The sequence below is a fragment of the Diorhabda carinulata genome, chromosome 1, assembly GCF_026250575.1.
Source record: "Diorhabda carinulata isolate Delta chromosome 1, icDioCari1.1, whole genome shotgun sequence".
Lineage (NCBI taxonomy): Eukaryota > Metazoa > Arthropoda > Insecta > Coleoptera > Chrysomelidae > Diorhabda > Diorhabda carinulata.
In genome coordinates, this window is record NC_079460.1 from 37,923,040 (window position 1) to 37,939,135 (window position 16,096).

Sequence of the window (16,096 nt, forward strand, 5' to 3'; positions counted from 1 at the left end):
TCATCTTATATATGTAGATGTATAGGTAGATTTCTTTAATTTCTTATTTATTAGACATTTTTAGACAAGTAAAATTTTTGATAATGTCAAGTAATATTTTGATAAAGACTGCAACAGATCGAAACGTCTTATTTTCACCTGTTTAATGAAAACTAATTTTTTTTTCATAATGCCAAAATTTCTTCCGTTTCGGCACATCTATAGCTATACAGGAATTAAATTCAATAAACCCGCGATCGCTACATGTTTCCTGTGAGGAGATATCGTTGCTACGGACAGACGGACGGAAAAATGCTAGAAATAAAATAAAAAAACATGAAAAGTTCACGCCGAAGTCAAATATATCAAAATATATGTTTCCAGCGTTCTTCAAAGGAGGAAACAATTACTTTCATGGAAAATGCCTAGACGAATATTGAATTACATCTCCTCTGAAAAGCTTGATGTTTATCGACTCTGTATAAATTGGTTATAGTTATATTGTTTACAAGTTCGTGCTGATTATATAACAGGATTGTTTACCAAACTGTTAGTATTGCAACGAATTAATTTCATTTTGAACTAACATATCAATTGTTTACCTATAATTTTATTGCAGTGCAAAAGCTTTTTCAAAATAACCTGAAGTTATTAAATGTATTTAGCCAAAACTAAATATATCAATGGATTGCAGAATTTTCAATAATGAGAACACGTATATTTATTAAGTTTAAAACCTTTTTCTCAATAGCTATTTGACTGCTCTAGCAGTTGTTTTATCGAAATCAAATGAATATAATAATCAATTTGTAAACGATGTAATACATGTTACATTTCGATTCAGTGAAAATGTCCAATTTTTAACCTTCTCAAATGTGAAAGTTCAGCTTGATAGACATTACATAATGGGCTCTCGAGTTATGGAAAGTTCGGTCTTGATTTTGAACTTCACAATTCAATTCTTTTTTAATTATAATCGGAATATGCAAAACTATTTCTAACTAAAAATTGAGAAGGTCAATATAATATAAACGAGCCTTTTTTTTTTCAACATAATTATTCTTCTACATAAATACTCTTCTTTTATTATACATTTTCCTAACGTTGTGGTAATTTTTTACGCTTACCTCCAGTGCTTCTTTGAGAGGTCCGAACATATGAAAATCACATTGCAATAAGTCTGGACCGTCACTTCTTTTCCAAGAGACGGTAGTAGTAGGATCCATTTTAGTAGGACACTCTAAACTTATCTAATAGTAGGACACTCCTTTAGTCTCAAAAAAATCGTGGCCAATACAACACGTGTAATGTTTTCTTAAGTCACATTGGTGCGAGCACGGTAGGGATGCGCTTGATGTGCAACACGTCCACGGCCTTGCAGGAATTCGATGCATTCAACCTTAACTCTTCACCATGAGGGATAAGTGTTCTAAACTCTTTCATTATCACTAACAGGTAAAGTTGTCCAATCGCACACAAATATTCTTTCCCACTCTCAGTAATTAAAGGCTCGTTTATATTTGATTTACCCTCAAGTAATAATAACTATAGAATAAACAAGAACAATAATAAAGTACATTAGACTGAGTGCTCAAAATTAACTTGAAATATTATATGAAATGATTTTAAAAATATTTTTCCTTTGTGTTGCCCCATCGACAGAACCATCTACAGTCATAACTCTTCCATAACCTAACCAAATCTTTTCAGAATAATTGTATAGTGTTGACGTTTTGATTGTTGAAATTCAAATTTGAGAAGGTTTTGTATGGAGTCCTATAAATCTTATATATTAAAAAAATTGATGATTTCCATTCCGAGTCCGTTCAGGCGTTCTACCCAATCGATTTGCTTAATTTTTTTTTCAATTAAAGGTATTGATGCACAGATCAGCCATCCACCATCGGATTTCATCTAATTTTCACCATTCTCAAGTTATGCTCAATTGCGATTTCCCCCTGTACATTACTTATGGGAGTTTTTCACATACACACGTTCTATCCTCAATATCTCAGGTTCTATTCAAGATAGAGACTTCGTTTTGGTTTAAGAACACTCGCTGAAACACCTTCTTTCTTTTGAGTTTTAAACACTTAAATCGGTTGAGTTGGAGAGGAGCTAGGCGCGGACATTCAATGTGGAGTTATGGATTTTTGTAGGTATTTGGCAATTTTTCTATATTCAAAGAACTATATCGCAGGTTCTAAAACAGCTACAGGGTTCGTTTTGATTTAAGAACACTCGCTGAAACACCCTCTTTCTTTTGAGTTTTTGAACACTTAAATCGGTTGAGTTTGAGAGGAGCTAGGCGCGGACATTCGATGTGCAGTTATGGATTTTTGTAGGTTTTTGGAAATTTTTCTACATTCAAAAATCTATATCTCAGGTTCTAATATAGCTACAGAGTTCGTTCTTTTCTATTATAATGATTTCTGATATTTATTTAATGGATTCGATGCGAGCGAAGCCGCGGGTGAAAGCTAGTAGTGTATTATTTTTAGATTATTATTATCACATTTGCACGTGATGAATCAGTAGAAATTTTGATTGTTCTATTCCATTATTTTTTGAACATTTTGTGACGATTTCAAGTAGACAGGTCGAGTACTTTATATTTTATATATAAGCAAAAATAGGAAGTATGAAAATTAACGTTAATAAGCTTTGTCCATTCAATTCTAAAGCTTACATAACCTGCAAAATTTCCATTACCAACATTACAACACTGTGGTTTTATTGCAACAAAATTCGTTTTAACAGAATATTCTACTTTAAACTGATTACAATACATACCACCTTTGTCGCTAAGGGTTGGTAAACTCCCCGATCCTCTGTGTTCCAGATTACTCCTGCTGACCGCTACCACGATGTTCTTGTGCCCTTTTAACCGGATATCGTTGTGATGAGTGCATTGCATACGCAATACCATTATGACCACTAAGGCAACAATCAACAGAGCGGATACTACGCCTATCAGGATGCTCATCATTGGCGTAAAATGAAAACTACCGGAACGACTGCTTTCTGGAATTCAATTGAAAATATCATAAAATTGAATTAACTATAGTGTCCGTTTCCATTTAACCTCTTTTTTATCGAAATAAGTTCGTTTAATGTTTTTGTTCGCCGAGTTTACGATTATTTTAATAGAAAAGGCAAAATAAACTTGATTATCGTGGTAGAAAAATTGGTTTGTATGCAAATGCTTTAATTATTGAGAAAATTATGGTACTTCAAAGTTCTTAGAAAGTAAGATAAAAATTGTATCCAGATCACAGGATTTGAAATTAATTAAAATTGAAATGTACATCTTGTTGAACAATTTTCGATTGTTATTTAATTAATTGTTTAAAATTAATTAACAAAAGAAATAAAAGATAAAGAGATAAAGTCTTTTATTCATTCCTCTGGTAATGATAACAAACTTTTTACTATTAGGTATGATTGGCATCCAATTGCTGTATAATTCAAAATTCTGTCAGTTGTCATATCACAGTTCGATCTGATTCAAATCTAGAAAGCAAGCAGGACAGGTAAATCAGGTGATTTACATTCAATATCCTCAGTTTTGGTTCGCAATTTGATAGTGCGGTTACCATACCCGTTGCATCAACCTTTTTTGTCGTTTTACAGCAAAAACTACGCTGATATCGTTTTTAGAAATCAGGACGACGAACCCTTCTCATTTTTAACGTTCAATGAAATATCAATTTTTCATTTTTTCAAGGAATCAGGAAGAGAAATTTTTAAAATAACTTTAACTTACGTGTTGTTAACTGCATCAAATCTGAACTTGAATTTTTATCAAACTGTAAAGATTGAAAGACTCATTCTACGAATATATGGATATGGATATATTGATCCTTATCAATCTCTCTTAAATCATTTTTATTAGCCATATGGGCTCTAAGGGAACCAAATTTTTCGACTCATAAAAACTATTGATTACAATATGAATGATTCAGTCTCAGAACTCTCCACATTTGAAACATAATCTGACAAATTACCACCTAACTTCGCATGTGTATGTTATTTTTCGAAAAACCTTTTGATTTAAAAGTGTGGAAACTCCAACATCTACCACAATTGGATTTATTGTTATACCAAGCTGAGAAGAGATAACTGGCAAGTAGAATATTTGAATAGTGATAAATAACAGTTTCTAGGAATTATGTAGATATAATTCATTTATCTCTCAAGCTTTCAACCACAAGAATAGAATTTTTTTTTGAAAAATTCTCAAAACTCTATTCTACAACTTACCTTTTTCTGCTGTTAATTGTTTCTCCGGTAACCTCAAAGTAGCTGCTTGAACAACTGCTGGTTCACTTCGACCTTTTGCGTTATAAGAAAATAATACTGCATTGTACAGGACACCAGCAGCTAAACCAGTAACAGAAAACCGAGCAACTGGAGAAGTAAGGTTATTTATTAACTCTTGCGATTGGCTTTCTCTCACCTGAAAGATATTTTTATAAATTTATTAACTTATCGGTGCTCAAGTCAATCAAATCTACGAAAATCTTGCCTTTAGATTGATTATATTACATTTTCTAGGAATAGTAAATTGTAAATATTATCAACAATGAATTTAAATTTTGGCGAATGCGCACGAACTTTCGCCAAAATTGATAAAAATTGCAAACTTGAAATAAGTGACATTTTCAATTAACTGCTCATTTTGATAAAAATAATTAAATAGTATGGAACGTTCTAATTCCACTTAAACATCTCTTCTATTTTCGGTAACTCCCACGAAGTTTTAATAACAGTGAGTTATCAAAAATAACAATTTTGAAAGTGATTGTTTCAATTGCGGTGTAAAAGTCCCCTTTTGTAATTTATTTATAGCAAGCAACTAAAAAATTGACCGAGAAACCAATCAAGCTTTTGATATTTAGAACTGGACGTTTCTTATATTCCTTCATCACTTTAATCGCGTTGAAGAGATCAAAAATAAGCTTCTATGCACTAAAACAATAAGGCACTTCATTCTCAGTACACTTAGAATCTTAACTTGTATAATTTTTATCCCGAAAAACATAAAACTTGGTACATATTTTTGAGTATAAACTTTTGAATATTCAAAAATAAAATTAGAAATAATACCTGGGAAACCGCTCATATTCGTCTAAAGGATATTAATTGAATGCTTATTGGGTAAAAGAATCTATATAAATATTAGAGATTATTCGTTCCTAATAAATAATCATTAAGAGCAATGATATCTGCATGTTCTGGAATAGGTACATTCTGATGGTATTTTTTAATTTTTAATATAATAGGTCTAGTCTCACCTCAAGAAGAAAGGATTGTGGAAGACCCCCGTTGAATCCTTCAGAACATCTTATATTAAAAGATGTCATAGAAATATTCAAAAGAGTGCAGTTATGAACTTGATCTGGCCGACCTGAAACAAGCATGAAAATTTTTCTCAGATTATTAGCAACTGTTATAGCAAATGAAAGATAAAATGAGCTCAAGTACATTTAATGAAATCATTAGAAATTGTTTTTTCAAAAATTCATACCGTAGCCTTTTGAAAAAATGTACTTGCAGCAGCTCTATGGCACCAAATTCCTACTGATTTGAGTTTCGTTGTCATCGTTTTCGGTCAAATTTTTATTTGTCAAACGATGCGCGCTGGTGAGGTTCAATTAGTATTCCAAACCTTTGTTCAAACATTTGGGCTTCTTACATACTTCTATTCATACTTAGACCAAATATATGACTAATGTGTTACTTATACGCTCGACCCAACTAAAACGTTTTTTTGGGAAAATAGAATCGAGGCGCGAATCAAAAATGCTGTCTAATACATCGTTGAATTGAAAATGAAAAGAAGAATTTGTGTATCTTTTTCATTTTTTTTTCTTCGCCCTCCAGCACTACAGAACTATTTGTATTGTTTTAAACTTCTTATATATCGTTATCACTTCCCTGTTGGTCGTCATCTCCAGATCCCTTTCGCTATTTTGACACCGCCTTATATTTTACTGAGAACTTTTTTCCCTATGTTTGCAGTTTATTCTGAATTCTTTTGTCTTTATTCATATTTCTGAAGCATATAGAACCGCTAGTTTCAAATTGTTTCATAAATTCTAATTTTTAATGCTCTTGGCACCATTTGTGATAGTAATCCTACCGCACTATAACCTTTCAGAATTATCTATCTCATTTTCTTCTAGGGTTGTAGTTGTTATGGTTACTTCTAGATAATCGAATCGATAAATTGTTCAGCATATTCTTTTCCAGTTGTTATCCATTTTGTATTTTTGGTTTCATCTGTGACTTCAGAGCGCATCTCCGTGTATTTTGTTTTCTTTCCGTTCAAAACTTTTTCCATTTCTCTCTTGTCATCGGCATATACAATGCATTGTGCTGTGCTTCATAGCGTCTTTTGTTTGATATTTTATTTTATTACTCTTTCTAGTATAATATTAAATAAGCTGTTAGAGAGACGATTGCATTGACTTAATCCCTTTTTCATTATAAGCTCAACCATGAAATAGCTGCCTTACATTTATCATCATCAAACCATTCGTCTCTTCTTTTCTGCTTGGTTTTTTCTAGGTAAAAGTTCGTTGTTTCTACCATCGTTTTTGAATCTCTTTTATATTCATTGATTATCATCATCAATCAAGTTATTAGATTTTAGTTTACCTTCAGTCTCTGAAGACGATAACTTGGTTATCGAAACGCCAATATCGCCAATGGTTCCAGAAATTCCACTTAGTAAAAAAATGTGGGTGAATATCAATTCATATGAATGAACTATGAAAATAAACTTTGTTTGGAGACGCATTAAAAACGCTAGAACATCGATTGGAAAAATATGTGAATTTTTATGGAGATTATATTAAAAAATAGAAACGATATCTTTGCTAATTACTCATTGTGAGTGTATCGGGGGTTTAATAAATGGATCAGCCCTCGTAGATTCGAATCACAAGAACTGCTAGTTATATTTCAACAGATCTATAGAAATCAAGCCTCGGGAGCTTAATACGCGTATTCGGTAATAAAATGTAGATTTCTAATAAAATATTTCAAGAAACGCATTTCACAGGCAACAACTTAAATTACAATCTGAATCAAAGAACGGAGCCGTTGCTTGCAAGGAGAAAGTAAATATCTCTATTTGATATGCAGATGTGATGTTTCAATTTTCTCGAGTTTTTGCGTGCATGAAAGAGTTTGTTATCTTACATGGATTTGCATGATGTTTAAACTCGCTTTTAGGTTGCTTTTTCTAGATTATAACGGTTTTTGGATTAGTTTTTGTTTTTACAACACAAAACAACCATAAGATTAGCGAATTATCAAATTTTATCTGATAAACAAAAACTTGTGTAGATTATTCATTCATTCATTCATTCCACACGTTTTATATCGTGATAGGTTACTCTAGCGCCGTTTATAGATGTGAAGGTACATAAACAATGTCCTAGAATACATTCAAAGAATTTATATGGCTTTGAATTTGGCAACATGGGAGTTAAGGGGAAGAAAGCGAAGTTATTGATACCAACACAGTTAATCTGGGAGAAGTTCATCGTTTGTGCAAAATTCTTTGTTTTGAAGGCGGACTACTTTCTAAAAAAATATTGTTTTGTCAAAACATACAAATATGTAGAATACTTTGAGTATTTTTACACATTATAGACCCAGTTTAAACCCCTGGAAACATTTTAGTAAAATCTCTAAGTAAATAATTTTATAACTCTCATCTCTATTCAAGTGGAAAGAGAAACAATTTATTTTTATAATAAATATTTTCATTATTTTCTTATTTTCTTCTTTGGTTTTTAAGTCGTGTTTATTTCAGAATTTGAAAATCTTTCACAGCAACAACAGCAGATGTTTTCAATTTGCACAATCCAAAGGATTTTATTATTTTCTGTAAAATTTACCCTCGAGCCGTTGTCATTCTCGCTTTAAAAGACCCATTCATGTTAAAATGCCCTTTTGTTTCGCGATAAGCCTTTCGATTAAATGGCTATATGAATCTGTTCACATGTTTTGAATCCTTTCTCCATATCCTTTTCAACTTCCACGTCCTCAGCCTGATCTATGCACCGGTCTGGGCATCTCGAAATTAACGGACCGTGAACTGGAATAAACTGGCCCTGAGGGCTTTACATTTAGAATCTCGAAACTTCACAACCTAAATTTTATTACCCAACTTGTCGACAGTTGTTTTTTTTTCAATGCCAAACTTGTAAGTTTCAAGTATCCGCATAAAGAAAAGTTTTCTCATACCTCTATAAAACCTTTTGAAAATGCGCAACCGAATTTCTGTTTGTTTAGAAAGATAGTTTGAATTCTTCCTTTACATCAGATAAAGCTTTATTGTAAGTGAAATTCTATGCAATAATTTTTTGTTTCTTGCTTTATTGAATGTACCAGGTGTCGAAAATATTTCTTTCGATATTATATATTCTAAAGTCAATATTTAAGACATCACTCGTGATTTTAACGAATCCATTATGGATAATTTGATACACATAATCTCATTTATGATTTATATTTTTCAATAATCGTGTATCATAAGATTGAAAGATAAATTTTGATTAGACTTAAATTAATTTATCTCTCTCTTATATTGTCTTTTCAATAGAATAAAGTAGCGACGAAATTGCTATTACACCAATATTTATTTAAAAATTCATCGATCGTTGCGAGAATTATAAAATTCATTTCAGATATATTGATAATATTGAAAGAAATGTAGGCTCGACAAATATTTATCTTCCCACTCGAAAGTAACAGTAAACGTAATATTCATAAATTTCGTGTATCTAAGAAAAAACAACAAACGTTTTTTTGAGAAAACATACTACTACATTTGCTGCTATCTACGATGTGAAATATTTGCCAGCGCTTTCCATATCAATTGTGCTGAGAAGCTAAAACGAATAAAAACTTATATTTCTAATAAAAATAGCGTTTTAAATAAACAATTAAAATTTTAAATAGTGAACACACTGTTTATACTACTACTACACCAACACTCACAATTACACTCTCTGACGCACGTTTCGATAACCAAGTTATCGTCTTCAGAGACTATGCTGGTTACATAGAAATGGAACATTTTTAAGATCGTAATTTATACACTTATGCGGATAAAGTATGCTTATCATTTGCAGGAAATAATTTTATTTATACGGGTAAATACTTTTTTAACAATATTAAATGAAATCAAAAATTTTAAAACAATTACAATAAGACTTAATTTGATATATTCTAAACTACCTATTTCCAGCCTATGCTCACTAATGCGGAGTGTATCAAATGAATACTCATTCATGAATACAATCAGGTTATTCACTTTATTTGCAAGACTTTGGACATTCATTAAAATTTTCCAAAAGGTATCTTATCAATGGACATATACTCCTCTTTCCAAAAAGTTTGTACTAACTTATGCTGGGTTTGGCGTTTCCATGAAAAAAATCTATTTACTGATACATTATCTGGCCATATGTCATTTTTATGAATGCTGTTCACTTAGTTGACAGGCACAGAAATTTTGAATGATGAATAAGTAGTAGGTTGACGCCATTTAGTTTCACAACCATAACATTGGACGCATAATTTTTCAAATAATCCTTCAAATCATATGAGTCGACGTCGGGCTCAAAATTTGTCGAGTGATAATGTCTATGACTATTAGAGGAGAATACTGCTACCTTGCATGGACACTAGGATTATTACATCTCATTACTGAAAAATTAAGAAGGAGTTCTGAAAGCTGTTAGATTTTTAGGTAACTCTAGATTTGATCTGCATCGGTAGTAATACTTCTGAAGAAAAATAGTTGATCCTCGAGACAATTTATGATAAGATCTTGTTTTTAAATAGCAACTTCTTTATTTTTAATTATCAAATCATTTGCTTTAATATCTTTTATAAGTATTTAATAGTAATATTGTCAGGCATTCAGACAGTTTTATTTCTCTCTGTATCACCATAGCAAATCACTTAGCTATATGTACATTCTTATGCATATGCATATAGCATACATTCTTCACGTCTTTCATTTAATTTATTGATAAATTAATTTTTTCGCAGTCTTTCGCCATCTAATACACGCTTCCGATGACTCCTGATGTACTTCAGCATAAGGGTTCGACAATCCACACCCTCAAAAATAATACAAGTATATTCAATCTATATTTCTTATTATTTTGAATAAATTACGACAATTTTGAAAATGGAAATATTAAACAAGATACAATACAAAGATTTGAATGAGAATGAGAATGAGAATACCAAGATCAACAAGTTTTATTAAAAATATTATGGTTTCAATTGCACATTATCGTTTATTGTATGGTGGTACGTTAGTTAATTATACAATTTTTTGAATCACTTGAAATTACGTAGGTTTTTCGAATTGGTTAATTTGTAAAGCATCAAAAACTGAACGATTGAAACTTTTATTGACCGCGGTTGAATAAAAAAAAAAAGAAAATTCAGAAGTCTATTCAATATTCAAAAATAAAGCTTTAGTGAGTTTTAATTAGGTTGTCAATGTCTGATATAATTGTTATATTCTTGGAGTGGAATGACTGATTTACTCTAAGTTTGACCAAAGCTTTCAAGCTAACCTCTCATTCTCAATCTAGGACTTCACTATTCAGTAAAACGACAAAAGTACACTAATTGTTTCTAGATTTGCCGTACAGTAACTATAACATGTTTAAATAGGTTCATATGTGTCTTGAACTGTTCCGATAAACAGAGAAAAACCCCTTGATGATCTTCAAGCTTGAGATAATTAAAATTTCAACAAGTAAGAAAAACTATAACCATACCTATTCCCAGCTTCGACAAAGCCAAAAGTGTGGGGACGAAAACAGAACAAAAATTTTCTTCATTTTTAAATTCAGCTGTCAAATCAAATGCTTTTGCAATAGAAACTGTTCTTCAGAATTATGTGAATATTTTAACATAATATTCAATTCTAAATATCATTAAGTGTTACCATGTGAGGATGAAGATAAATTTTGATTTTAATTCTGGTAATATTTGAACAATAATTGACAAAATATGACATTTTATTGTATCTAATCTAACACACTGAGATATTCTAATATCTTATTGAAGTTTGAATCTTCAAAATCAGTTTCTGACTGACCTACCTGACCAAATTAGTTTCCTGGACATGTTGGAATTGTTTAGTCAGAATAGCTGTATTTGTATGTATAGGATATAAAAATAGTATTCCATTATTCAGTTTTCTGATAACCAGAGTTGTCTTATCAGACTTTGGTACTTATCACAAAATAAGAAAAGGAAAGCTCAACTCCAGAATAGGTTGTCATATTTCACCCACCCTCTTATAGGGCTAACCTTTAGCCATTATGGGAAAAACAAAAAAGTTTTACGACGATCGTAATATATGCGGAGTGGAAAATCTTGGACGATATTTCAGCGTGGTAAAAAACGAGTCTCCCCATCGATAAGAATATGAATCCGTCTTATCTTGATCTATATCGGCTATTCACTAAAGTTAACAGACCATGTATTGACAGTGGCGTCTAGGAAATAGAAGAGGCATTAGTAATATGTTAATGTCACAAATAAGTGTTATGTAACCATAATATATTTCTGTTAACCGTACAAGCAAAGATTGATATTTTTACTTGTGTTGAATATATTTGTATAGAATAAAAATTGTGTGTGTCAGCTCCGACGCACGACTGGTGTTTACTCTTTAAGTTCGATAGTCTAACCAGACGCAAAAAGAGTTTATTTAACTTAAAAAAGATTGGTTGATTGCCAGAATATTTTGGGCTTCCTTCATTAATTTTTTTTTTAAATCTGTAAGCTCGCTGTCTCTCGGCTGGAGTTTTTGGAGGTTTAGATTTTTTCCTAGTCAAAAAATATAAAAAAAAAAATTAGAAAATTTATAAATGCATAATTATAAAAATTTTAACCGACTTTAAGAAAATTGATAAAAAAAGGTTTTTATAAACATTTTTTTTAAATTATTATAATTAATTTTTTATTTAAAATATAATATTATCTTAATAATTAACAAAAATGGTTATAAAAAGATAATTATGTCACTAAATCTTTTACATACAATAATAAATAGTACATGAAAATTATTTAAATAAGCTAAAAAATAACTTTTCGAAAGAAAATTATATAAAATCATTATTATAATGAAAAAATATTGTCGATTTTTCTGATATTATCGAATTATTGACTACAGTTGTTAATATTTAAAAATTATTTATAAAATAAATCATAATAACGTGGAAGAATTTATAGACATCGACAAAAAAATTAATTTTTGGTTAGGTTAGAAATTTTCTATTTTATGTGGATGCGCTCGATAATTCACATTGGGTTGATTTTCTAATTTTATGTGTTGTTTTCAAATATATATTTACATGAACTACATCGACAATTATTAAAATATTTAATAAATACAAATTGCACATGCTCATACATATAATACATGAATTATAACGTACTTTGCAACCACGTGTTTGTTAGATGTTCCGGCAATATCATCTACACCTCTTTCTGCCATAGTTATTTGAAAATACTTTCAGTTCACTTTAGCGGAACACAATGATAATAAAACTTCACAATGACAGCAATATAAGTATGTTGACACTGACAAATTAGAAAGTTGCGCATCATAGGGTGCGCACCAAAAACGTAACGAGGTCATTCATCGATAGATTTTACTCCTCACATTTTTCTCATACCGGGCCCCTTATATATGCAAATCGATTCTTAAGGAGTAAACTCCAAAAATCAGTCCTAAGTGGAAAGGAGTCATACCATTAACAATTCACATTCTCATGTGATCTATGTAAGAATTCTTTTAGTATCCAATTGCACCATGTGGCTACTGAAATTGATATTAAAAGTTACCAAAAAATAGGGTTAATATGATCCAAGTAATTAAAACAGGGTATATGTAGCCCACAATAGTATTCTTTATTGAAATCATCGTATTAGTGATGGCCATAATGATTTGCACCAAAATTTTTTGTGGTACGTGTTTATTTCACTATATGTATTTTAATAGTATTACATAAAGCTCTGGTTTGTATTCACAGAGCTCTTTGGAGGTCGTCAATCATAAATGACGTTATTTGGTCTTTATTTCATTATCCTATCCATTATTGTACTCTTATTTTATATAACACGGAAGGATTTTAACTAGTGTGGATTTGGTTAATCTACTATGAACGCGGACTTGAATATTATTGTTTGCGTATATGTTTTGGAAAGTTTTTATATTAAAAAGTATATTTTATTTGTATAATTACGTCCTCTGGCTTAATGCAGCCAAATTCTTTCGTTAGATACCCAAAAAAATACAGTATAAGTTTGTTATATTCTCTAGATATTCTATCTATTTATAATGGATTGATTACTGCAATATTTCCAAAATTAGTTAGCTAGCTCAGCGTTGCGATCCCATATATGTTCTTAAAAATTTTATTGGCGATGAATATCATATATAATTGAATATAAATTTAATGCTTCCATGAACTAGAGACTTTTGAAAAGAAATGAGTGCTTACAATGTATGAAACCAAATAATGTAAAAAATTTCTGTATCTTTCAAAGCAACAGTGACTTTTTGTATCTAGAAGTCACTGGATAGATGGTCAAGACACTGATACAAATAAATTTTTCTCCATATTTGATATATCCCTAAAGCGAAAAAAGGAAAAGCTATCAATAGCTATGAAATGAAAAGTTTCAAATATACTGAAAATCAATACTCTATCCTTGTCTACTTTTTATGCCAAAGCCGTACAAATGAAGTTTATATCTCAAACAGGACTTTGTAGAGTTGGTATAAAATCCTATATGAACTCTTAGGTACGCAAACAACAGAATCGTAAAAAAAATGAGAAGGAATGGGAAGGAATTTAGGTTTCATAAAGAGTCGTAATGTGATTTTTACTTTCAAACAGACACTTTGAACTGTAAGAATATTTGAATTGAACAAGTATATCCAATGAAGACAAAATAAAATTAATAATAGAAGAACAGAAATTATTCATACCATAAATGAAAGCACAACACCATCTCTGAATTGAAAGCTCCTTTGGTAACAAGCAATAATGTAACAAGTTTCAAATACATCGTGGCCCTAGGTAAGAGCTTCTAATAAATTATTTGAGATGAAATAAATACTCCTACTTGAAGGAAACAAGTACTATTAACAATGAGGAATTCACATATCACACAACTATAACTATTAGAATCTGTGATCTTTGAGATTAACCATAGCTTGGATCATAGTTGAAATCATTGACTAGGCAGACTACGTCTGCTTCTTTGTGTTCAACTATGTCTTACTAAATGAAAAAAAAATTTCTTATGAAAAAGACGCAAAAGACTGAAGCTTAGAAAACCATTACAATATTAAGTGAAAAAGCAAAGTAAGCGTACTTCAAAATGGAAAGAGAATTGAAATTTCTCTAGAATATAGAATATAAAAGATCGCATTTGGTTTGTACCGATAAAGGTATTAGTTGCTGCATTGAATTATTATCTCAAAATAAGTGTTGCTGAACGTTTCCATAGTAGGAAATTTTTCTGGAAATATTTTTATAAAAGAGTATTGCAAACAGTGTCAAGCAACATAAATAAGAAATCACAATATAATAGTTCTTGACATCTTTTTAAATGATTCTACAATACGTGTTCAGCAGACCGTATTGAAGTAGAAAACTCCCTAGATTTATTTCTTGATTTGTCTGTCTTGTTGTTTTCTAGTTAAGTGTATTCAACCTCAAAATTGCATCACATTCTAGATAATGCAATTTGAGAATAACTGATAGATCTGAGAACAGTTTTTATCTAACAGGACAACTCATCCTAATTGATATGATATGCTAAGCGGAACTTACGAATCACTAATTTAAAAAATTTTTTTACGTGTTATATAATGCGGAGACTATGTTTATAACAACTATAAACTTTTAAAACGACAATACAACAAGTTATAAGGAACATTTTTTTTATTTCTTTACTTTTTAATTATTCTTTGTAACATCTACCATACTACTGCCGAGACTCCTTTCCGTCAAAGTTTCAGAGACATAAAATGAGTAGAAGCATCCTTTTTTGAATAATAGTTCACAATTAATTTCAAAAGCGGTCGAGAACAAATTCGGAACTATACAATAATTATAGTTGAGAAATTTTTTAAACGCATTTCTGTTGGACTTTTTCAAAAATCAATATAAACATTGATTTTTATGAGAGGAATGAAGTTTTCGTGGGAATTATTGAAGCTGCTTATGAAATTATGATTTTTTGGTCCTATAAAAAACTTTATGATTAAGGAATGCTATATAAATAAACAGGCATCATGTAAATACATCACAAATAGTGGGGTGAGGTGAATGTGCAGCTGAATTGATCTGTAAATAGGGATTACACAGAACTACTCATAGAAATAGACATATAGATAACGAGGCAGCGGAGGGATCCTGGGAAGTCTATAAGAAAGCCAAAAAAAAGCTAGAGAAAAAGGAAATACATGGGCAAAAAAACTCCTTTTGAAATTGATGAGTGCCTCAAAGAAAAAATACAAACACTATTTCCAATAATAAACGATAGGTTACCAACATAACAAATATATTTACTCTCGAGGAATTATCACAGGCATGTAACAAATTAAAAACATAAAAAGTCCCGGGATTGGACGCAATCCCCACTGAAGTTGTGAAAGAGCTCGTAGCTGAAGCACCAAACGCCATGACTGTCATGGTTGGACAAGAATACCCCCGTTGAAAATTAGTTAAGTTAGTATTAATTGATAAATCAAGTTAACCTTTTGACCGCCCTAACGCTCACAGACCACTTTGTATAATCTATATACTAGCCAAACTCCTCGAGTAGAAGACTAACTTGAGGAAGGCGGAGGTATATCTCAAAACCAAATTGGATTGAAAAAAGGAATATCCGCTGTACAAGCTGTCGAAAATGCCACGAGACAAACATATAACGGTTCAGGGTTCACTCATAACAGTTTCATTCAGTACCATGGACTCACTTTTCTAGAGAGCTAACAAACAAAAAAAATCATGAATTTGATGAACTACGTACGAGATTACGA

At 30.9% G+C, this 16,096-nt stretch overlaps 1 protein-coding gene across 1 annotated transcript in view; it reads right to left on the minus strand.

Annotated features, from left to right (window-relative positions):
* The window catches only part of LOC130898348 (hemicentin-1-like), a 310,568-nt gene that overhangs the window by 6,045 nt on the left and 288,427 nt on the right, over positions 1-16,096 (minus strand). Inside the window, exons 13-15 of the mRNA XM_057807610.1 lie at positions 5,277-5,389; positions 4,243-4,438; positions 2,773-3,003 (exon numbers count right to left, since the gene is read on the minus strand). Of these exons, the coding sequence (XP_057663593.1) occupies positions 2,773-3,003; positions 4,243-4,438; positions 5,277-5,389 (540 nt within the window). The remainder of the gene's footprint in view (positions 1-2,772; positions 3,004-4,242; positions 4,439-5,276; positions 5,390-16,096) is intronic.